General features: G+C 38.7%; 2 protein-coding genes across 2 annotated transcripts in view; both read right to left on the bottom strand.

Annotated features, from left to right (window-relative positions):
- Positions 1-1185: 1185 nt before the first annotated feature.
- cs (citrate synthase) lies at positions 1186-18399 on the bottom strand. Its single transcript, XM_084720404.1, has 11 exons — positions 18231-18399; positions 12581-12631; positions 12271-12378; positions 10834-10899; positions 10366-10497; positions 8760-8948; positions 7505-7704; positions 6307-6436; positions 5259-5360; positions 3609-3818; positions 1186-3296 (listed from the first exon to the last, which is right to left on the bottom strand). The coding sequence occupies exons 1-11, from the start codon at positions 18279-18281 to the stop codon at positions 3126-3128; spliced, it is 1410 nt and encodes a 469-aa protein (XP_084576530.1). The 5' UTR covers positions 18282-18399; the 3' UTR covers positions 1186-3125.
- A 2415-nt stretch (positions 18400-20814) lies between these two features.
- The window catches only part of LOC146324794 (inactive dipeptidyl peptidase 10), a 52717-nt gene continuing 47973 nt past the window's right edge, over positions 20815-25558 (bottom strand). Inside the window, exons 19-25 of the mRNA XM_084720405.1 lie at positions 24432-24498; positions 24086-24280; positions 23938-23992; positions 23737-23836; positions 23568-23626; positions 22843-22915; positions 20815-22752 (exon numbers count right to left, since the gene is read on the bottom strand). Of these exons, the coding sequence (XP_084576531.1) occupies positions 22535-22752; positions 22843-22915; positions 23568-23626; positions 23737-23836; positions 23938-23992; positions 24086-24280; positions 24432-24498 (767 nt within the window). The 3' untranslated portion in view covers positions 20815-22534. The remainder of the gene's footprint in view (positions 22753-22842; positions 22916-23567; positions 23627-23736; positions 23837-23937; positions 23993-24085; positions 24281-24431; positions 24499-25558) is intronic.

Below are 25558 nucleotides of genomic sequence, written 5' to 3' on the forward strand. Positions count from 1 at the left end.
GAATCCGTTCTTGATTTTCGTCCGTCCCTCACACTCGCCTCCCACTCACAGTGAACATGAACTGCATGTGTTGCTTTCTTCTTATGTGAGGTTTTACAGCAGTTAATGTTTGCACTGAAATTAGAATTGTTTAATATAAAATTTGGTTTTATAAACTCAGAAGATTAAAGGAACCTTAATATTTTGTTGATTTAGGGGGCCCCTGTGAAGAAAAGCAACAATTTTTCTACTGCCAAAACCCCTAAATATAACATCTACAATTAAATTATCTAAATAAAAATCTCCTCCTGCTGCTTTTTAACTGCCTAACGTAGTACTGACTGTATCGTTATCTAGGAAAATGTCACCACAGGCTCATTTCATTTGATTTCGGGGAGAATCCGACCCTGTAGCATGCATTTAGTTTTACAGAAACAGCTGATCTCCACACAGATTGTCACATTTGTTTATGTATATCATATAGAGCTATTGAGACTGTTTCATAACCATTATAAATGCAGTTTAAGAACTATTCAAAATCCACTCAGGCAAAAAAAAAAAAAAAGCACCAAGTTTAAGATTTTTAATGACTGACTTTCCAGGGCATGTCTTCTTTTAATATTGGTGTAAATCCAAACACTGTCAGCAGGTCACTTCTGGAGTTGGAGGTGTTAATGTTCATTAAGAGGGTGTCAGGTTGGGGTCAGACATTTAGTGGTTCAGTTTGTTTTGTAGTTGTCACAGTCTGATCAAGACAATTTTTTTTCCAAAAACACATCTATAAGTGAGACTGAAAAAATGCAACTTTATAAAAGCAACATATTTAAAACATTTCAAAGTTCCAGTGTGTAAGATTTAGGTGGACTTGTTGGCAGAAATGGAATATAATATTCATCAAGTATGTTTGTATATAATCACCTGAAAATAAAAAATGTTTTGTTACCTTAAAATGAGCTGGTTTTCTCTACAGAGCACCATCATTTTTCTACAGTAACAGACAAAAAAACAAACACTGGCTCTAGATATAGCCTTCAGTATTTTTCACAAGTTTCACCGCCACTGCCGTTTCTCCTGTTTGGAAGATGAGGTTGAGAAGAGTGATATTCAGTCTACAACTTCACTGTCAAACGCCACTTAATCTTACACGCTGGTCCTTTAAGGCCTTGAATCCACTTGTATACCATTAACAAGACGAGACCAAGAAAGTGTTAATAAAAACCTTTATTATTTTCCATTTTTTGTTAGGTTTTCCAATATTCGCTCTTCAAGCTTTTCTTGCCCTTTTGACCCATCCAGCCCCATCCCCCAAGTGTTTCTCTGATGAATCCATCTGCAATGAATTCTCCCAGTTTATCATGTACAACCTTCATGCTCCTCTACGATCAAAATAACCACGTCTGTTGAACCACCACATGGAAGAACACTACAATAAAACACAAAACACGCCTGATAAAGCCAGTAGGAAGGTGGTAGCAGAGCAGAGCAGAGCAGAGAGACTCTAACAGCTGAGTGAACTACTGACTAACACGGCAAGAGCAGAGTGTGAGAGAGGAAAAAAAAATGCCAAGAGCTTTAAACTACACAAAAAATGGAGTGTTGACAAACCCAGAACTTAAGAGCAAGCTTGAACACATTCAAGTGAAACACCTGAAAGACAGCACCGGCTAAGCCCACAGAGCTTGGCGAGAAATCGTGTATATACAAGATAGCTGCGGTCGTTCTTTTTGTTCGTCGTAAAGAATTTCACAGTGACCAGTGGGACTGAACTTTACAGTGAGACTGGACACTACTACACTGTCAGTAAACTATGGTAATCATTGTGGTTATTACAAGCAAGTGATCGCACAGAGCTCATACATTCAAGCTATACATATATATACCTATGTACACAAAGTATAAATAAAACCACAAAATGAGAACCCCAAAAGATTATAGTTTTTATACATATTCAACACCAAAAAACTGTAAAGGGTACACAATCAACCTGGGAGGGTTCTACTGCTACAAATTAGGAAAATCCAATCAAGCAAGTGCTAATTTTGGAGTAGTTGATGTTTTAAAGCGCTCTCCTGTGGGGATAAAGTAACAAACATACACTCAAATAAGACAGGACTTTAACAGATACAAAGCCCCCTCGTCCCACATTTTATTCAAGCTTGCTCTTAAGGATTTACTACAGGCTGCCAATTACAACACCCTTTGCTCAAATATTTATCGTTACTGTACATTATTCTTGATTCTTTACTATCCAGAAGACCTTTTGAGCAGAGAGAGACCCATGAAAAACAGGAAAGCGTGAAGAAATTATAGAGACAAGACAGTTATTTTGATCATAGAGGGGAATACAGGTCATTAAAAAGAAAACAAAACTACAAGTTGGGTAACAAGGGGAAACCAAAGATTTAAAGGGGCAGTATCTTTTAACTGATTTTTTGAATGCTTTATCTTGTACAGCTTGTTGATTTCACTCGTGAGGACCTTTTTTTTTTCTACAACTGGAGTGTTCATAAACGGGAGTGAAACGCGTGGATAGACTGGGTGGGGTGAAATCTGGGAACATTGCATAGAAGAAACTTAATTAAGTCTTAATTGGGGAAAAACGGACTTTTGCTTGGGGGTAAATTCTATAAAACAAATCACTGCATTAGCCAAAAGCAGCAAAGGTTGAGTCAAATATTTAACTTTAGAACTTTAAACAGATACAAAGGAGGTGTAATTCACTCCCACAATTCCCTTTGAATGCCACTGCCTATTCATAGTTCAGACTGAGTGCCCAATGACAAACACGCAGGCACTGCGCAGGGGGAAATCTTAGCGATGCTAGCAGACTTCTATGGAACATAGTTTGAGCCGACTATGGGTTAACATGTATGTGTGTCTGAGGTTTTCACCAGCCATGTTCCAAATAAGGAGGCATGATGGGGAAAATTTGTCAGTTGTTGAACTAAACACACTTAAACACTAATGGCATGATGATTTAAAAAGGCCCTTCTTTTGTGAAATGACATTAAAAGCGTACTGTCTCTTTGAATCCCATTTGAATCCCTGGGGTTGGAAATGACAGGGGGTCAACTTATGTCTGCTTTTTGATATTTCCACCTCCTCCCACCCTTCACACTAACCCCCGGCTCCGTTCAGGTGGCCCTTCAGCCCGACTTGGCTCCCACCAGTGTCATCAGTCCATCTGTGCTCATGGACTTGGGGCGCTCCAAGGGGAAGCCGAGGGCTCTACTCCACACCAGCTGAGCCAGCACGCCGAGGGCTCGGGACACACCGAACAGCACAGTGTAGTAATTCATCTCGGTCATTCCGTAGTACTGCACAGACGAGGGAAACACAGACAGACAGATGTCAGCAGCTGGATTTTCTACTATGGGAGTACAGGGACAATTCACCCCAAAATCCAAAGTGCATATTTTTTTCCTCCTAGTGGCGTTTATTCATCTAGATTTTTTGGTGCGAGCTGCAGAATTTTGGTGAGATTAGCCATAGAAATGTCGGCCATCTCTCAAATATAATGAGACTAAATCCAGAAAAATCTAGATGGATTAATTACACTACAGGTAAGAGAAAAAAAAAAAATCTATTTTTGATTTTAGAGTCCCTTTAAAATCTACCACTTGTCTTACCTGCAGCAGCACTCCACTGTGGGCGTCAACATTGGGCCAGGGGTTCTTGGCCTTGCCCTGCTCCAGGAGCACATTGGGCACAATCTTGTACAGCTGAGCGACCAACTTGAACATGGGGTCGTTGGGCAGGTGCTTCAGGGCGAACTCGCGCTGGCAGGTGTAACGTGGGTCAGTCTTCCTCAGGACAGCGTGGCCATAGCCTGGCACAACCTATGAAGAGAGAGGAGACCATCTCCTCAATGTTCGCACTGCACCAAGATAATGCTTCTTCTTTTAATACCTTTAATCTTTGCATAATTTTTTTTGACACTTATTATATGTTCATTAAAAAAGAAAAGACACAAGATATGTCAAGTTAGTGAGAAAGCACAGAAGTATGGCTGGGCAGCGGTGAAATGAATTTCTACACCCAGTCTAAGAACATGGATTCCCCCAGAGAACAAGCTGCAGCTAAAAAACCTCACTCATCATGTGGGAGTGAGTGTGGGAGTATTTTAGACAGAGAAGGCCAGCAGCTTTGCAAATTGAATGTCACAGCAGTAAAACTGCTGCACAAACACTTGTAGTGAAAGCACAACAGCGAGACAGCAGCGTCCTGTTTACATTTTGTCAAACATGATATATGAGGATTATCAACATGCTTCTGTTGATGCTAGTTACCTAAAATTGATTTTCAAATAAAAATGATTTTTTCTTTATCGCCCCCGTGATAAAATAATGTCACATTACATTATGCATCATTTAATTCGTTATCTGGCTGTTTTATATTCTCTGTTTACTTTAATGGGCTGTAGAAGTGAGAAAATGGCTTAAACTAATGTTACAGACTGATGCTACAATCCATAAAATGTTAAATTATTCTCCCTGCCCCACACTGATGCAAGAATACATTTGTGATTTTATTAACTGCGTATTACTCCACTGAGGAAATAAATCCATGGCATATTCATTTTGAGTTGCTGAAGTAAAAATATTGATTCCCTAGTTCAGGGAAATGGTTGCTTTGACACACAGTAATAAAATTAATCTATGTTTCACTGCAACTGTTTGGAATTTGAGATCCAGTATGTTTCTGATACATCTATTATTAATATTCAAATAACACAACAGTGACATGGAAATTAAACAAAATTTAAAATATGCCACTAATATTATTTTAATGTGCTATACATGTCTCTTTTTGGGGATAATTGAAACAATATATTAGCATTATTGAGACAAGTTTTTGAAATATATTTTGTTAAAATAATTTGTTATATGATTGAGTAATTTTTTTTAAAAAAGAAAATAATCACTAAATCAGATGTTACATTTGACTAATAAAAAAATAAAAAATAAATCATATTTAAGAAAGAATAGCGAGGTGCAGCCTTATGCAGAAATGTAATTTTATCAAATCTGTTTTGAGCTTTATTGTAGTGCAATCTCAGGCTGCCAAAAGCCAAACAGCCTTTGGGAATAAGACCCAGTCGCCTTTTTTAATTGAGCAGCCAGGCCGTTCTCAAAAAACAAACAAAAAAAAAACCCATTAGTATGGCAGATTTGACCCGTGACATCCTTATCAGGTTTATCATAAAATTTCTGAATATGAGAGCAATAATCAGTTAAAAATGAGAACTAGCACTGGTTGTGGAGATAGTGAATCTTTACCCTTCCAGACTTCAGTGTATTCCAGATGTAATCCCTCATCCTCTCATCTGACACCTCTCCGCCCATCTCCTTCTGCAGGGCAGTCAGCCACACCAGCACCTCCTGCAAGACGCCCCAGAGGACACAGACATCGATGAGTCATCAGAATTTCAAAACAGTGTGTATCATGTAAACAGTAAGAAAATACCACAGCAGGGGGGTGTAGCAGAAACCAGCACAGCAGGTTCACACATGCATGCCACTCTGTCTGTGTCAGTGGATGAGCAGCATGTTTGAAAGGAGCCCCAAGTCATTTTACTATAGAACTCTGGCAATATGTCAAAATCATCAGTATGAGAGCAAACTAGGAATTAAATGAAAGCCAAAACAGAGTGGCTTGGGTGCGCTGTGAGACTGTGTAAAATAAGCAGCAAAATAAAACAACTGCAACTAATTAAATAAATTATAAAAATGTATTGAATATGGAACAGGGAACTTTGACCACTTGTGGGCGTTTTGAAGCCGGAGTGACCTTCCCACAAGCACTGGCGAACAAGCCATGAAAATTTATTCAACTCCAAAACAACACTGAGACAGCCAGTGTCATCATTTTCATCCTCTGTGCTGTTCCTCTCCTGTGCTGACAGATGTCACCACAGTAAAAAGAAAGAAAAATCTCTCAATCCTGAACTGTCATGTTGTGTGAAAAGAGCTGTCATAAAATTGTTCCAATAGGCCTTTTTCACAGCAGACATTTTGGCTTGTCAAAGTAAGAAAAGCACAGGTGTTACTAATAACATTAACAATAGCTACATTCTGTTCAAATGTCCCAGTTAGTCACGGCAGAGTGACAGCGAGGCAGCATGAACAACACCAGGACCCTGAAACTGAAGCAGCTACATGGAATTCAGCAATCATTAAGTTGATTAAACCGCTGCTTTTCCTACTGTGACACATCAAAATGCCTTCTGTGAGAAAGGCCTATCTGACAGTCAATGATAAACACTGCCTGACACAAACCATTGAAGCTGAGAAAAATGTATTTGAAAATGATTTGCTTGGTACAAACCTGATTGGCCAGGCCGTGCAGAGGACCAGCAAGACCATTCATGGCGGCGCTGAAGGACAGGTAGGGGTCAGACAAAGCGCTGCCCACCAAGTGGCTGGTGTGGGCACTGACATTGCCTCCTTCATGGTCACTGTAACATTAAAAAACATCCTTACAAATCAAAATATGCTGGCATTCACTACATTTCAACACTGAGTAGCAAACCTGTGTCTGAACAGTGTATTTGTCCATTCCTCTATGTGCAGTCTGACTGTCATCACTCTTGTGCTTTTACTCAGATTGTGTGTTGAGTCAAGTCAACTTTAATTATACAGCACCAAATAAATGTTGTCAAAAGTATATGGGCTGCAACTGATTATTTTCACTGTCAATCAATCTGTTGATTATTTTCTTGATTGATCAATTAGTTGTTTGGTCTATAAAATTTAAATTATAAAAAATGAAAAGAAGTGCTTCCCAAAGCACAAGATGAAATGCTCAAATGTCTTGTTTTTTTTCCTCAAACAAAATTTATTCAGTTTACTGTCACAGAGAAGTGAAGAAACCAAAAAATATTCATGTTCAAGGAGCTGGAATCAGAGAATTTGAACTTAATTTTGTAATTATTCAAAGCAATTAAGGAAATAGTTAGCAATTAACTTAATAATCAATAGTAGCTCTAAAAAACTCTCACTCACCCTTCTCTTTCCGACTGCAAGTTAACTCACATACATATACACACTGCTGCAATGTATAACATATATAACATTACAATCACCGTTTTAGCATCAAGTGTTATATAAGCCTAATACTAGACAAGGACAAACACTTCTGTTCTTTTTCCTTGTGAAATTCCAGATATTAAATGTCCTTAATAATCTTGTGTTTATATATTTTGTGTCTGTTAAAAATATGTTCTCAATTCAAAATGTTACCCCTTTGATTCTTTTTTTTTAAGTTAAACCCTAAGAATATAATCAATGTTGTACTTTAGCTTGAAGCAAAACTCAGATGAAGTGTTTGAAGAATTGACACCACTTCAAACAGTGGATCTTGTGCTGTGCCCAAGGACAACATTTAATACACATTAAAATTGCATGAATTTGATCAAAGTGTGGCTAAAACAGAGATGGACCATAAAGCCTCAGAAAATGCTGAGAAACTTGTTTAAAAAAACAAATCAAAGCCAGTTTATGTATAGGTCTGTTTTAAGTTGTACCTGTGGATGGTGAGGTAAAGCCTCATCAGCTCAGTGAACTGGGCATCGCTGTAGCCCAGCATGTTGGTGAAGTTGTGGGACCAGTCCAGGTTGGAGTCGATGGCTCCGATGCTGCTGCCTTCACGATACAGGTTGCGGTAGATCTTGGCGGCAATGCAGGGCAGCTTGGCGATCAAGTCCATGGAGTCTTCATAGACAAACTAGGAGAACAAATATTAAATGATCTGGAAAGAGCGCCAAAGTCTACAGCCATGCAAGCAGCCCTGTGAGGCTGTAATGCTTTTTATAGACAAAACAAAACAAGACTGATGGATTGATGTAAAATGCATTCATCATCTTAGAGCCATGAAGGTCTGTACCACATTCAATGGCAATTAATCTGTCAAGATATTTCACTTCAGACAAGCATTTCAATCCAAGTGCCAAGACATCAGCCTGTTTTAAAAGGATGGTTCAGGTTATTTGAAGTGGGGTTGTATGAGCTACTCATAGTGTGTCAACTACTGTAGGTGGAGGCCAGCATGCCCACCACTTTGGATAAGCAGAAAAGAGTATCAGCATGGAAGCAAAGCAATGCGCCACTGTGAACAGGGTCAGCAGCGGTAACGCAGTTATCCTGTATTAGCTAGCGTCTCCAAAATGGACAACAAAGAGAAATCAAAAAGCAAGAATCGTAGATGAAAACATTACTGTGGCAAGAAGAAAGCAGATGGCCAATTATCAACAGGAGTCACATGGGACAAAAATGGTTGAGTTTTAATAAAACAAGACAGCTACCGTTAATTTGTGAGAGAGTTACATTAACATTTGGCTGGGTAGCTACAAAGCTGCTGGTGCAAACTGATGGTCAAATGTACACTCTCTACCAAACTTTTCCTTGAAGGGAAAAGTCCACTGGACACAAGAAACCATGCATAATGTGTCTTGATATCTCCTAAACCTCTTTAATCACCATTAACAGAACAGTGGTTTCCTGTCAGAAAAGGCTGTCTGATGGGAAGGTAAAATAGGGAAAATATTCCAAATATAGTGCACACTTAAACTGATAGATTTTTTTAGGTGGCTAAAATAGGTTTTGCTGCTGAACCTGTCCACAACAGTACGTTCCTACACTGATACTCCAGCTGCTTCTCCAAAGTGGGGCCGTGCTGACATCCATCTACTGTAGGTAATACACTGACACCCCCACTTCAAATAACCTAAAGTATCCCTCTGAAATGAGACAGGTTGTCTGTGTGTGCAGATGTGAACTCACCTCCCAGTACTTGGACTTGTGGACACCCTCAGAGTAAGCCCGTGCAAAGCTGCTCTCGCTGTTCAGAGCGGTGATGGCAGCACTGAACTGAGACATGGGGTGAAGGTTTGTTGGGAAGTTATCCAGCATGGTGACGACGTGAGAGGGAAGGGCTGCTCTCTTTGCCCACTCTTTGGACACCCAGTTGACCTGGAGGAACAGTGGTGCACAAGATTAGTGTGTTACCAGAAAATATTTGCTATATTCTAGATCAGGTTTACAAGTTGCTGACAAAGCATTCTGCAGACACATGTGCAAAGATTTAGTCATAACTTTACTTTTCCATTCAGGATGTAACAAGTCTAACTTGACATTGCACAATCAACTATTTTATTCTATTACTTTTATCTTATTATAAAATGACTGCTACGGACCTCTGCAATGTTTTTATTTCACAATTGTATATGCACAATTCAAACATTCATTGCCAATGACCATTCTTGTCTTCTTTTTTTTGCACATGGCAGGGCTCCTACATCTTTTCCAAAGTAAAATTAAAGCACTTTTCAAGTTCCTTTTTTAAGCTTTTCCAGCACCTTACAGCCGTGTTTAATGACAAATATGTGCTCAAAATAATTAGGCACTTTATCCAAAAACCAAGCTCTTTTCAAACTTTGGAAATATTACCTTAAAATAGTGTTTGCAATGATCTCCAGTGCCTGCAAGAACCCTGACATGCTTAGGCTATAGCTGACTACTTTGTTGTTATTTAAGTAAAGAAGGAAACCAGAAACACTAAAAGTTAAAAGAAAAAACAGTTTTATCTTTCAAGAAAGGGCATTTTGTCAATCCATCATTTACTTTCTTTTTTAACATCTCGATAAAAATCATATGATGGACTTTTTTATCATGGTATTATTGTACCTTGAGGTTTTGGTATGGTTACATCCTTTTTTCTCTACCAAGTGCATTACTGGTTATTATTATGCATAACCACAGGGATAAGCTGTTCATTTCGTGAACATAAAATTTTATTAGAAAGAGAAAAAAGTCAAATGTATCCTTCTTAGCTGACTTCTTTGAGTCAATAGTAGATGTGTAAAAAATTTATTGTATCAAAGAACAAAGGGTAAAGAGGTGAGAGCTGTTCCTTCAGTGAAATGTTGCAGTCAGCTAAAGGAGAAAGCTTATCAGTCACATTATCCTCATATCACTCCTCAAGGAGATAACTGGCAGCAATAAAATATCTATTTAAGGGACAGACGGCCTTTTGTTTGCCACTTATGTAACAATCTCTGGTTTATATAAGACGGTGTACTGGAGTCATACATAATTAACAAGTCATATCCAATACTGCTGCCAAACATCTTGTAATAAACCTTCTAATTTTTTTAACACAGTAATGGTAATCATGCTATCCCTAGCATATTATGTCTCAAAGTCTTCTTTGAACTGATCAGGAGCAAATATTTCACCTTCATCTACATTTATTATTCTGCAGGAACTGTGTGGGGAGATCCTGTCAAAATCTGATAAGCAGTGTCTGAGATACCAGCACTGACAGATGGACGGAGAGAATGAACAGCTGCAGCCACCCCTCATTAAAATTCTATTGTCTCCCACTCACCTGCTCTTCAGTGGGCACCTGTCCTGTGACCAGCAGCCAGAAGAGGCCCTCGGGCAGCGGCTCCTCACCTCCTGGAGCTTTAGGCAGCAACTGCTGGCACTCTGGAATGCTGTAGCCCCGGAAACGGATACCCTGCGTAACGACGGAGAGAGAGAAAGGGATGCAAAAGTTAATAAACAAATGATTATCCTGAAATGCCCTATCAAGAGAGTGTTGGCAGGCTGCCAACATCAGCTCCAACTCTAACAATGAAGTTGGATGATTCGATATCTCATTTCACGTGGTGGCCTACTAATGAGATATACAACAGCAATTCAAGTCTGGCACTGCGAACTCTCAGCTTCAGTGTGAAAGCAATCAAGGGAAGTGTCTAGGAGCCAGGCTAATGTCCAAAAGGACAGGGGTGTTCAAATTATAAAACCACTGTGAGAACCATAATAATTTGTGGTACGTTTGAGGCATACTGACCTCCTCAGGATCCAAGACGGAGGTCTCATACACCAAACCCTTCATCCCCCTCATACCTCCATAGACCTGTGGATGAAAACATAAGCACATATAGACATCACATATTAAAAACTGCCTTAAGACTACACTGTATGTACAGTTGTGTGTGTAGTAACAGCTTTTACGTTACATTGGTTTAAAGCCAAAATCTACTGACTACTCTAACTGAAGCTTGATTTGTCCCTCCCAACAATCACAGGGTTGTTTCCGAATCAAGGTCTGGTCCGACAGATTATCTGCCCAAATGTGTATTTTGAGGGGTTTACAGACATAATCCAGGGTTTCTCCTTTTTTTTTTTGGCCTGGTGGAAATTCCCATTGGTCTGGTCCACCAGGCTTGTAGTATTATAGGCAAAACACGGTAACCTTAATGTTACCGACTGGATCAGAGTCTCTCTGCTTTCAAATTCAAAATATCAAATATGTTTGATATTGAAATCCTGTAGTATGAAAAAACAGCGATGGGATATTGAGCAGAAACCCACAACAGCCCATGAACCATGTTGATTCCATCTTTTCAGCGATCACCCCATTCACCGTTTTTTGTCTCTGTGCCAAACAAAGCACACATCACTGCAAACAGCTGATGACAACAGTCCAACTACATGTTTGCTTTTTTCTGAGGTCACGTTTGATCATGCAAATTTCTGTGGGATCTCAAGTCCCTGGAATCACCGCTCTAAAACTGTTTAGTATCAATGCCAAATGTGTGTTCTTATGACTGAAATATTAAAAATCGTTTGCGTCTATTGTAATGTGTAGTCTCTATGTTTGCAGAATCGGTTAAGATTTGAAAACCCTTGCGTGCGCCAGTTATTGCATATCACATATCACAGACTGCCAGAGTTGATGGTTTACTTGTTGGTTAAGTTAAAGTGAAACAGACCCCTGTCAGAGTTGCCATGACCTCTGGCTAGTTGCCATGAGGATTTTGAAGGAATTTCTTGGGTTATGATGACAGGGGTCTGTCAGATGTGGCGTGAGTGATGAACAGAATGACGTGTGTGTGTGTGTGTGTGTGTGTGTGTGTGTGTGTGTGTGTGTGTGTGTGTGTGTGTGTGTGTGTGTATGTGTGTGTGTGTGTGTGTGTGTGGGAGCAGTGTGCATTGGCAGTGTACAGTAGAGGTTTGAGTGACTCAGCTAAAATGCCTTTGCTGGCAGGAAGCAGTGCAGCTTCGTATTTTGACCTCTGAGGGAGATGATGAACAGTGATACCTGACACAGTAAATAAGGCTGGACAGGCCTGTGCAGATTAGGATGAGCCAATATGCCACATCTAATCATGTCTGATGACCTACATGCTCCTTCCTACATTAATTTAGTGCTTTTTTTAGTGCATTTGTTTCTCATTTTATTCCGATTCCCTAGACACATGCAACAATCTTATTTGTCACTCACCATGTCAACAGTAACTTGTCCTATGTTGGTTTTGCCATACTGTTGTTTAAAGTTCTTGATCCTGGTCTGTTCTTTAGGGATAAGATCTGCCAGAACATCCTTCAGATTCTGTTAAAAAAACCAAAAACAAATAAACATTAAACATTAAAGTCAGTCACGCCCTCGATCAAACGTTCAGTCTTAAAATAAAACAGTCTTCCAGTGTGAACAAAGGTTAATTAAACAAACTTTATGTAAACATTTCAAAAATTGATCTGTAGCTCCACAACGGTCGGCATGTTCAGTATCACAGTGAACGGGGTTTACTTACCGTTGTTGATGCGCTGGCATTTCTGGCAGCCACAAGGAAGTAGGTGGCATTCTGTAAAATAGACAAAAAAAAAACAACAATCTGATTATTAGCAGCCCCACCACAAACCCTAATAAAAAATTCAAAAGGCACATCAGCATTTTGAGTCTGCTAAAGCTCCTTAAATATGAACTGAGATAACCTCACCGCAGCTTAAAACATTTTGGACAATAATTGACCAGGTCATACATGCAGACCTGCAGTACTTTCTGTCCTCAGGGCTGGGTGATATGGACAAAATCAATTCAAATCAAACAAAAACCTTGATAAATATTTTTTTGATACTGTGACAATCTTGTATGCCAACTATTGGGGTTCTCACAAAATATTACCACAATGAGATCTTTTAAAAAATAACCAGTAATGTGGATATAATGACAAAGTGGGTAAAAGCAAATACTAGAAGAGACAAGACAGTCTAGTGCGTTCAGAAAATTACATCACTTTACTGTAATGCATCCTTTAAAACTAGGAAAAGACAGGACTTGGGCCATATCATGATTTAAGGATATCAAAAAATTGCAGACGAGACAGTCTCATATCACTATATCAATCTATCACCCAGCCCAGATGGTTCTCCAAATAATAACCATGAACTGAGTGAACCAAGACAGACTTTAAGTTAATCCCTCTTAACTTGTTTGAGTGGTCAGAAAAATCTACAAACCAAACATTTTCCAGTTCTTTACATTATATTACAAGTTCTCTCTGATCATTTACATTGAGCATTTACCCCACAGTACATAACTGGCATTAGGCCTAGTGCTAGCAATTAATCAACCTAAATTATTAATCCTTCCTTCTATTGACAAGCACTTCATTTCTCCCCTCTGTGGTTGAGGGGTGGTGAAGACTACTACTTGTCAAGGAAATCTGTTCATAAACTGAAGCTTTTAACTGATTGCCAATCATTTGAAGATGTTCTGAGTCACACAAATATTAGTGATTTTCTAACAGCACAGCGTGTCCCATTTAAAAGAAATCAAATCGTCCACTCAAACATCAAATCATGACTAATCATACACACAGAACAGCAACACTTTTTGTTGTTTGTCCTCCAGTTAACATCTCTGAACTGTGTAAACCAAGACAGACTTTAAAATCTATCATTGTTAAATAGTTTTGTGGGCAAGTCTCAGCATAATGTAGCTGGGCAGATCTCTACAAATAGCTACAACTAGTAACTACTGGTGAGGACAACTCCTGTCCATCTGAAAGCTTGATTGGAAATCATGTGAAGATGTTCTGAGTCACACAAATGTTGCTTCACTTTTATTGTACAGTGTGTCAGTAAAAAAAAAAAAAGAACATACCCTGCAATCACAAACTGATGACTGACTGACTCAAGTTTTCCATAATTCTGACACTGGTGTCAAAGAAAAACTAACAGGAAATGTTAAGTCAGCGATTGCTTTTTCTAAATCTTTTCTTTTTTAATGTGAAAACAGACTTTTTCAGTCGCTACAATAATTTCTGATGGCCAGACAGATAAGATAACCAAAAATTTGACATTTTAAAAAGAAGTTCAAGTAACCCTTAGTTTATGCACACCTGAGGGTAAGAAAGGCTAAGATATAGTGAGCAAAGATGGATGATTTAACTTGACCTCTGACCGAACCAGTTAAGACTGGAATTACAGTCCTGACATAAACTGTACAGCTGCAACTATTAATAAGTTAATCCATTAGTTGTCCACTATTAAACTGGTGGCCAACTATTCAGTCATCTATGACAGTATATGGAATATCTTTGGGCTGCAGACAAAACAGTACCTTTAAGGACGTCACCTTTGGATTTGGGAAACGACTATCAACATTTTTTTTACCATTTTCTCAATCAAGAAAATGATTGACAGATTTATCGATCATTATTAGTTGCAGCCCTAATATACAGGTGATTTTAGCTTGAAATTAATGCGGTAATTGCCCAGATAAACTTAACAACAGAAAATAAAAGAAAAAAAATCACTGAGAACCCAAACATTTCTCTATAATTAATGCTGCTTAGGTTCTTAAGCCTTTGACTGTTGCTGGAACTGGGACAAGACAAAAGGATGTAAGAGAGATTTAAAAAAAACTACTGGCACTGACTATGAAAGTGTTAGGAGCCCAGTAATCTTGTTGGAAGCTCAGTGACAGTAGTGATAAATTGAGCCTGCTGCTGCTCACCACTGAAACATGGCTGTCAGCTTATTAAAATCATCAATGGGGGAGGGAGGAGCCTGGTGGACAGGTGACAGCTGGCTCTTCTCTCAATGGGTTCCCCTCCCCATAACCACAACTGGTCGGATAAAGCACCGACAAGGCTCACTGAAACACAAGGTAGGTTTCTTGCGTCACCACACACACTCCACACAGCTGAGAGATTATGTAACAGCTCAGGGTCTTAAATATAGAGCGGCAGTCTCACTCAGTCAGTCCCAGCTTCCTGCCTGGGAGAAAGGTTAAAGCAACTAACCTGGACAGAAGGGTAAAGGAGTCAGCATAAACCAGAGATACTCAATTTTTTTTCTCTCAGTCAAGAACCTCTTACAAGATAGGGACCCCTTCATGCATGTCCCCTAGAATAATCTGATGCAAATATTCTATAGGTTATGGTCATACACAAGAGAAATATAGAGATGGCATACTTTTGCCATTAATGCATAACATATGGGTGACACAGGTTGGATTCATATTAGAGCTGCAAGGATTAATCAATAATTAATTGACCATTAAATTAATTATTAACTATTTTGATAGTCAATTAATAGTTTTGAGTCATTTATTAATTTAAAAAATGTCCAAATTCTATCTATCGGCTTCTCAAATGTGAATATTTTCTGGTTTCTGGTTTCAGTCCTCTGACAGTAAACAGAATATCTCTGGGTTGTGGCCAAAACAAGACATTTGAAGACGTCGCCTTGGGCTTTTGACAACACTGATCCACATTTTTCACCATTTTCTGACAATTTCAATTGATTAATTGAAAACATAAACAGACTGCTTGATAATGAAAGGAATCATTAATTGCTGACTTTAGATAGACATAAATATTTTAATTTTTTAATTTTTAAGTTAAATTATAATGTGTTACACTTTGAGGCCTTGTACACATCTTTTTAAATATATCATGCAAATTTAAATCGATGAGTCTGAGTGCCAGAGACACCTATTTGGGAACCAATGACCTGGAGGATGTGATAAAAGAAACACACAAAAAAAGATTTTTCAGTGATTAAACATTCTCTTAGATAAATAAAACTAAACATAAAACCTGGCTGGAGGGAGAAACTTCTGTTGATAGCAAACATATTGTGTCTGTTCGTGTCACCTTAGCAGCTGCATCTAAGAAACACTGGATTTATTCTGAAATCTAAGGCTGCAATGATTAACCAATGAATTAATAATTAAGCCACATTTTAATGTATTAGCAACTATATTGATAATTGATTAATCATCAATTCATTTTATATTTTTTTCTATAGTCCTCTATGACAGTGACCTGAACATATCTGAGTTGTGGACAAAACAAGATATTTGCGGATGTCACCTTGGGCTTAAGGACACGTTGAGCCAAAAACTAATCCATTAATCAAGAAAATAATCAACTTAATTGACTGTAAAAGACAAAAACTGTCAGTTCTACAGAAAAGTACTGCATTAAGCATTTGTTGAATCAACATGCACACTCTTTTCTGTTTTGCACTTTTAAGAAGGAGTACTGGCAGTTCTAATAGTACTATTTATAGTTCGGACCACAAAAAGAGATAGATAAAGTCAACTTTCTCTTCTTAAAAGCTGAACTTATCTGAAGCAAGAAACTATTATGAGACTACAACTTGTATTATATCCTTGCTCTCAATCCTGTGAAACACATGACTTTCAGTAATTGCTCATAGGCAAAAGATTTTATGGTCAAAGCATGACATGCCACTACAAAAAAAACTGCTTACTATTACTCTCCTGAGCAAAGATTACAGCTGATAAGAGAGAAAGGTTGAGCACGACACAGGTTATCTCTACATATTCCTAATTACAAGACTGATAACAGGGACATGATACCCCCTAGTCTGTACAGAGTTCAAAGAAGGAAACCATTTTGTCCCTGATAATGTGCTTGAGCAGGAGGGTGGGCTTCTGGTAGAAATTCTCCAGTAGTGAATGACAGTGACACAAGCTGATATGAGGGTCATTAAGTGTGAGTAGTCTGGGCTGAGAGGTCAGTGGAGTAAGACAGTAGGTTACAGTTACTAGAAGGTTACAGTCAGCATGGACAGCATCTTACTTCATCACTGGTAGGGGAGCATATTCATATTTTTCCTCCTACCTGTAGTGCCATGTATCCACCTACATAGTTTTGGTGTGAGTTGCTAGGTTTTAGAAATGTCGGCCTTCTCTTAATACAATGTAACTAGATAGCACTCAGCTTCTGATGCACAATGTGCCAAAAAACATTTGAAAAACTCAGCGTAGCTTAACATAAACTACGGCCTGGCTGCTAGTGATAATCCACAGACCTTGTAAGCAGTTTCAGGTAGGAACTACTTTCTTGCTACCAAAAAAAGATCCTGAAATAAAGTGGCCCCCCATGAAACTGCTCACAAGGTCTTTAGACTAACTTGAGTATCCAGGTCATGATTTCTGGAAAGACACATTGCTGTTGAGTATTTCAAATATTTCTTTATTGCATTTTGAGCACCACAAGCCATTCAGGGTGGGACATTAGCATCAGCCACATGCTGGTAAATCAAGCGGCTGGTGAATCAAAACATTTATCTTTCGTAATTCCCCATCCTTGATTTAGTTTCAGTACATTTGAGAGAAGGCTAGCAAGGCTATGGCTGATATTTCAAAAACTCGGCAACTCACGTCAAGATAATCTAGATGGATAAAGAGCACTATAGGTGAGAGGAAACATACATAGTTTTGATTTAGAGGTGAACCGTCCCTTTAAGATCTGCCACTAGACATTACACACCTGATGTTAGATGTTTCAATTTGTACTAAAACACGCATTTTACAGTGTTAGACAACGTCTACATTTTGGAAAATATATAAAATATCTTTAAAGCTTCTTCAAATGAAGTGGCACTAGATAAAGGGCTGAAATCTTAATGTGAAGGTCAACGGGGGTGGTGAAGATACACAAAGTTGAAGCTAAGTTTAAAAGCAACCACAGTGTATAATATAATGACCGATCGAAAATGAATATTCCTTACTAAAAATAAAGAATCGGGACAGGCAAGGTCCTACTAGGACACCAAGTAAGGAAGGTCTAGTCACCACTGGTTACAGAAACATGTCCAGGCGGTCCAGGCCACCATACAGAGCCACGGTTCCCATGCTAACGTTAGCTAACAAGACACAAGTTCACAAACAGTACATCTCAAACATTTTAGTATTCCTATATCAAACAGCAACACATACCGGCTGCCCTTTAAACCATTTACAATGCCTGAGTAATCACTAGCCACGCTCTTGGTCAATAGTATTTCACAATGTGGTTAACAGTGCTAAGCTAGCGGCTAACGTTAACTAGCTTGCCATTACGTCGTTAGCCGGCGCTAGCTTCCAAGGTAACGTCCACAGTTCGGATAAAGTGGCATCGAGGCCGTTTCTCGCTCTCTTACCTTAGAATTGAGCAGTTTGGGTGCTAGCCTGCTGACCGACAGAAAGGACATTGTGTCTGTGTAAAAGTGTTATTTCCGCTTATTCTTTACAACTAAGGAAGCCGCTGCCAGTGCACCGCGGAGTTGGTTGAAGGTGCCCCTCCAGAAAGCAGAAGGTTGAAGAGGGATTCTGGCCCGCAAGTAGCGGCTGTGTTGATTGGACGATGGGCTGACTCGGTACAATAGCGTATACGGATTTGATTGGCTAAACGGCCATTAGGCGTTCGCTGATTGGATAGAGGCCCACCCCCTGTCTCTGACGACAACTGAAGATCAGGGTTTGTTCAAGAACGAGCTTTAAAAAGTCTCTCCGCTCACTGACTTTTCTATTCGGTTAGCTAAGGCAAAACCCGAGGTGGAAGTAACCAGTTACAAATACTCAAAGTACTGTAATTATGTCTTAGGTACTTCTAGTTATATGAGTAGATTTTGAAGTCTGTACTTTTATTCTAACTTAAATATACATTACACTATGTAATCTACTTAGTTACTTTTTAAAATAATAATTGAATCGTGAATAAATTTTTTGAATGTGAATTAATATCCAAACCTTTTAACTGTACTTGTGTAGCCAATAAGATTATCTGATTGTAAACAGACCATTGAAAACAAGGACATATGGATGAAAAACTAAACACTGTAGCAGCACAGATTTGGTGTAGGACTGAACGATTTAGAAGAAATATCTAATTGCAATATTTTGACTAATGTTGCAATTGCAGTATGATATGCAATAATATTATATTATTCTCATTTTCACTGAAAAACACATTAAAACAATTATGGTTTGTTATTTTTACTGTTACTGTTTGTTATTTGTACAAAACAAAGATGTTCTGTGACGTCTAAAGAATGATGTGTTGGCCAGGACACCTCTGCAGCAACACAATATTTAATTTAAAATGTTTTTGACACATACTGCACATTCTGCAATTTCAATAAAATTTCGATGAATTGTTCAGCCCTAATTTGGAGTGAGGATGGTACTGATTAAACACTAATCAGTTAATCCCCATTGAGAATTTAACTAATTAAAATTTATGGCTATTTAATCAATAGTCTAGAAATGGCAGTACTTGCACCTAAATTTGACATTGTTTTGTCTGGCAGAGCCATCTGATGAATGAAAACTTAAACTTAAAATGAGAGAGAAAAAAAGACAAACAAAACAGAAAAAATTAAAAATTAGAAAAAAAATAAAAATGTGTTTTGCATCGTATAAATAATTAATGATTAATCAATTGCTGACATTTTCAACTATCAGTTAAGGAAAATGCACAGAATTTGTGACCCTACTTTGCAGCGCCCATTCAAACTACCTTTGTCAGTAAAAACTAACCCTTATACTTATTTATCAGTTTTAAGTACATGCTCCCTCTGCACAGGTGCATTAACAGGGCATCTTGCATGTGCAAATGAGTTTTACTTGTGAAAAGTCTCCACTTGGCCTATGTGGTATCAAGGTCAATGAGGAACATTAAAATGAAGACATGGTGACCTGGTTACTACTCTTTTCGGTTTGCCTGGCAGAGATCTGCACTATACTGAGTGCGCTATTCAAGTTTATATAAGTATTCAGATAGTTGTGTCAGTATCAGCATGTTATGCACAATCAATCAGTTTGTCAGATATTATAAATGGATCCCTTTTATACCTGCTTTAAAAACTTAATACCAGTGACCATGATCTTTGTAGCCATTTACAGCAGTGATATCAGATAATATTTTCTGTATAAGCCACATCAGTGCTTTTGCAGAGATCAAAGCCAGTATTACCAAATGCTGATAAGTAATTGTCCAAAAATGTTTCTGTTAGACTAAAGCCATGATGACTAGGTGAAGGAACCAAAGAAGATTTTTGCTGTAAAACAAGAAGTTCAAACTTTATTGTCAAGGATTGTTGGAAAAAAGGAGAAGCCGGTTGTTTGGAGTCAAGGGCATTCATTTTTAAACCAACTGCATGCAGTTTATCAGTGTGGTTGAACTGATAGTTTGATGGTCAAGCCCAACGTCCACTACTTTTAGTGGACTGTAATATAATAGCTCAGTTTGTCAACAGTTTGTCCAAAGAAATAATTTAATTCTGCAATACACAACAAATGTTTAAAATGCCAAGATGTATCAAAACAGAAACATACTGTACTTCCAAATACAGTACGCAGACGTTCTTGAATCAGAGCTTGTGGTGTAGTAGTAGACTCAGTTGCATACTCATTCTTAATCACATGATGCAAGTAATGCTGATAAAACCAGTGGATAAAATCCACAAAATGTATTTGGCACGAATGATCCATATGCTTCATTTAACTCTATGTAAGCCGGGAACACACTATACAAAAGATCTAAAATAACTTTTACTCTCACATCTTAAAGATGATGGAGATCATGGCTGCTGAGACCAATGGTCAGTAGGGCCCGTCCGCATTTTATCTTAGAGCAGGAGTATTGAAGATCAATAGCAAATGGGCAAATTAGGAAAATTGGTGGGTGTTTGTGGGTCACACAGAATACTTATGACTACTTATGACTATATACTTATGCTACAAATGACTTGCACAGTGTAATGTTAATATATAGATTCCTCAGGACAAATGGCAGAAATCTAGCCATGATTGACTTATAGTGCCTTTTGACATATTTTTTTCAACATAGCAACTGTTTGCTGCACAAAAAACACAATGGTTTATTACTTGTTGTGACTGGCAAAGTTGCAGGCATGTTGCTGCAGCGTCCCCCGTGACATGTTAATTTTTTTTCTTCTTTTTTTCCTAAACGTCACTGGTATGTTTTGATAAAGTCACTTTATATCACCAGGATGTCACATGCAATGCCCCTACTAAGACAGTGATGTTGCTGGAGGATTGCTGCAACGTAACATATTAAGTAAAATGCTGCAGTAACTTTGCTGCAACAGAATTTTAAAGTATAATGTTGCAGTAATGCTAATGCAACATAAGGTTGTGACATGTGACGTTACTGGAACATCACATGTCACAACCAACCAAAGTGTCGTCACCAGTGCCTTATTTTTAAACATCACCAGTATGTTGTCCCAATGTTTCCACCACTTTTTGGAGATTTGACAACATCACTTTATATCACTGAGATGTCACATGCAATGTCCCAACTAATGGTGATGTTATGGGAACGACTGCAACAATTACTGCAACATTTAAGTGTAATGTTGAAGGCAGTGTTGCTGGAACATCACATGTAATGTTGGAGCAACCTTCAAAATGTCATTATCTGCATGTTATTTTAAATGTTAGTGGCATGTTGTTCCAATGTCTCCATGCCTTTTTGGAGACGTTTCGACAATAGATGTTACCTGGATGTTACATGCAACGTCTTGCAGGAACATAAGCTGCGACATAATGTTTTAAGTGTAATGTTGCAAAATGTTGCTAGATCATAAATGAATAAACGCCACAATCACAGCGTTGTAGCAACAAACTGTGTTGTTGAGCAGTCTATTTGCTCTGGAAATGGCAATTTTCAGATCAACTTTACCTCTCTTTAGCTTCGAGAGAGAGATTTTGAACTTTGTTGTCATCTTAGTGAACATGAGTTTCTCTGTGGCTGATGTGCAACGTGAGACTTAAGTAAGTGTTGTGCGGAGTGGGTGTAATCCCACTGCAACCAGTCACAGCAGAAAGGAAATTTCAAAAGGGTCATATCTGGTCTGCGGGGTGCTGGTTGAATAGGTTTGTCTTAGAGTTTAGTATCAGAGCTGGCTCCATTGTTTGAATTTGGATGACTGGACGTAGCCTGAGCTGGTTTATTCAGAACTCTGTATCATTAAATGTGTATGTTTTCTCATAGCATGAATAAGGATTTTGTTTTAGGTCTTTTAGTGTGTTCCCGGCTGTTTGTCGACTTTTCACTTTTAACCCTGATGGGTGAGAATTAGACCTGCAAAACACAGAAGATGCAATGTAAACTAACCCACATCATGCAGCCATTACGACATGCATGTTTTAAAATCTGTGTAAACTTCTGGCAGAATCAGTAGCCTTCTAGTCCACATCATCTCAAGTGAATTTTGTAAACAAACAGGGCCTCAAACATACAGTGTAACAGCAGAAATAATCGTGTGCAACAAGGTTTACAGTACATCAATTTGTCCAAAAGTAGTAGGAGGTGATCTGATGTGCTTGGTCCCCACTCCTTTGCTCTTGTGCCTGGTAAACCGACCCAAGGTAATGCATAAGATGGCGTACAGTCCTATATGAGAGTCCTTCCAGAGGAAGGGAAGGGGCTCTGGGCTCAGTCATCTTCTTCCTCTTCGTCCTCTACGGGATCTAGGAGGATGCTGTGCTTCAGGCAGGTTTGGAGGTAGTTCACCACAGTCCGCTGGAAGTGCTGGATGCTGCGCGGCTCCCTCAGGACGTGGCCCTCGTCCGGGTACAGCTGCAGGGAGTAGTTGGCCTCCACCTTCACCAGTCGGCTCAGGAGCTCAGCGCTGTGCTGGAAGTGTACCCTCGCTTAGGACAAACACACACGTACATTGAAATTAGAGGTGAAAAACACAAGAATGAACTCCAGACTCAGCAGAAAACTGAATAAAACCTCACCATCTGCAGTTCCATGCAGAATAAGGAAGTTCTCATCTTTCAGCTTGTTCACCTCCTCCAGCAAAGAGGCAGTCTGAAATGATAAACCATCACAATATGAGCATTTTATTAGGTGTACCTGCCTGGGTGAAACTAAAACGGTGTAACACAACAGCCCTGCAGTAAATTTCACCTTCATAAAACTTTAAGTGTTCAGTTTTTGTTGGAACTGTTTCAGAGAGGTGTTGGTTAAACTTTATGGTCATCCTGGAGGCTGTAAATTGTGGTGCAGTTTAATCATATCACAGCAAACAGGAAATGTGTGCAGTTGTATGTGACAAAAGCAAAACATTTTTGTGTTCAGCATAAAATCACAGCTCTCCTTGTAGAACTGCATTTTCTGTTAAGTAAGCACAAATTATTCAACACTTCATATGAACATACAAAAAGTAAATACAAATTTTTACAACATTTTTAGTTTGTTCAGCTATCAAAACATCAGCTTGATTAATTTTAGTAAAGTTAAGTAAAAAAAATCAAAACTTAACATTAAAAATATGCCAGTGTTACAAGGGATGAGTGTCAAGTGGACTATACACTAAAATGTATTGTCATGGATGGATTGGGGTTTATAGCACCATCACAGAGACTGGATTTATTGTAGGACTGTTGTATTAGACTGCATAGTTTGGAGCAGCTGAGTGTTCATTGCTCACTTAAATCTGCAAAGTGTAACAGAGCCTCACCGAGTAAGCATGCTCCTCCTTTGCTGGAAGACCTAGATACCTCTCTGAGAATGCAGCACCTGCAAAAATGTGGAGTAACTTTTACTGTGACACATGGCCAGTGTCTCTGTTTCATCGCTATTCCCAAGACCACAATGTTTGAATAATTAATGTCATGATGTCAACTCACTGTAAAGCCTGAAGTCAGTTATCGGTGCCACGGCGGCTGTGCACTGAAAGAGCTTATCTGTTGCAGCTAACATCTTCAGAGTTAAATAACCGCCAAAAGCCTGTAGGGGGAAACGGAAAAGTACTAAAACAAACAAAGCATGCGGTATCTTTAAGGCTTCAACATGGGTGCTGGATTTCTATATTTAAATAATGGTGTAACCTTGCCATAGAGGACCATCCGACGGTCATCAATGTAAGGCAGCTGCATTAACAACCTGTGGAAAAATCATAAAATCATGTTCAGATTCACAGGCATTATTTTCACATGTCCAGTATGCAGCCTTATGTTGTTGCATAACTGTACTGACTCTACAACTCCCAGATAATCTTTGACTCTCAGTGAGCCAAGCTTGCGTGGATCCACGGCGGTGGTCTTCTGTCCACGGCCAACCCCGCTCCTGCCGTCCACCCAGGCCAAGGCCACGTTGTGTGTGCCGGAGAGGACCTGAGGCCAGTCCAGGGCAAATTCCTCTGTCACTGACTGACTGCCAGGCACGCCATCCCTGAGCGACAAGACGAACAGGATGAGCTGGAGCGGTGACAGTTGTTAGGTATGGAAGAGGGAGGAAAAGCCTTCGGGATCACAGGTTGCAAAACAGGTGACGTTATAAAGCACTGAGCTGTCGTTTAGCATGCCTGTTCAATGACACTTACACAATAATGAGAAGCGGGTGCAGGTTGGCCTCGTAACCCTGAGGCAGAGATAGTTTCAGGTGCAGATCTAAAGAAAGCAAACAGAGGTTGAACAAGGTCACCCGTCCATAGACGTGTTAGGATTAATACTACAGTTAGGCAAGTAGGGTCAGTTATTACATCATATTAAATTATGGTTTAACTTTAAATTCTGCTGCACCAACCTTAAAAACTAGCTTAAAATTAAAAACCTCTCTTTAAAACTCAGTTTAGTTTTTACTGTAAGCCTAGATTAAATTTAATTCTGTTGCACCAAAACTTTAAACCCCCAATTTAAAATGTGATCTCATGTTAACTGTACTAAGTTAACATTATAACTATGTTCTGGTTACTTTTTATCTAGCTAGCAGACAATACAGCATTTTGTCAACTTTTTATCTAGCTACCAATCAATGTAAGGTTTTCTTAACTTTTTATTCATCTAGCAGTCAATGTAACATTTTGCTAAGGAACACAAAGCGGCCAAAAATTTATGATTTTTCTTCTCTCTTTTACACCTACTAGGTCCTGTCAGCACTCAAATTGATATTTGTAATTCATTTGTTTGTTTTAATTTGTGTAAGCAAGCCTTTCCATATTGATTAAAGTCTCTTTTTTTTTGGTTTACATCAATAAACTTGGATTTATTAGATGTTAGATTAGTTTTTAGTTGTGTAACAGAGCTCTGCTTAATTTTAAATCTGGATTTACTCATTTTGAACCTAGTTTTGCTAAACTCTGATTAGAACTAATCTCAGATTAAATTGGGCCTAATCTTTGTTAGTGCAATGTAGTCTTAGAGCCTCTGCCTGAAATACATTTGAACCTCTGAAGCACATAAAATGATTATAAAAAAATACTAATGACTCCTTAAATCCAAGTGAAACATGAACAAACAAGCACAAGACCATTCTGAAAGAATACTTGGTGCTGGTCCTTGAGGGCACACATGACTCACACTAATTACTAATACTAACCAAATAAAAGAAATTACTGCTTTGGTCGGTACTAAACTACATTTGTCTGTTCCAGGCTGACACACTCGCAGCCAGTGCTCCATTCTCACTGCTTAATATAGTCTGACTACTTGAGAAAAACACTGAAGGTGA

Source organism: Lutjanus erythropterus, chromosome 6 (genome assembly GCF_056507025.1).
Source record: "Lutjanus erythropterus isolate fLutEry1 chromosome 6, fLutEry1.hap2, whole genome shotgun sequence".
In the NCBI taxonomy this organism is placed as follows: domain Eukaryota; kingdom Metazoa; phylum Chordata; class Actinopteri; order Lutjaniformes; family Lutjanidae; genus Lutjanus; species Lutjanus erythropterus.

Bases quoted from the DNA above. Each gene is read 5' to 3' on its own strand.
- cs (XM_084720404.1), bottom strand. From the start codon at position 18,281: ATGTCCTTTCTGTCGGTCAGCAGGCTAGCACCCAAACTGCTCAATTCT. The intron at 5,361-6,306 runs GTTTGTACCAAG...GGCGTCTTGCAG, and splicing joins TGCACGGCCTGGCCAATCAG to GAGGTGCTGGTGTGGCTGAC. The intron at 3,297-3,608 runs GTAAGACAAGTG...TCGTCTGTGCAG, and splicing joins ACAGTGGAGTGCTGCTGCAG to TACTACGGAATGACCGAGAT.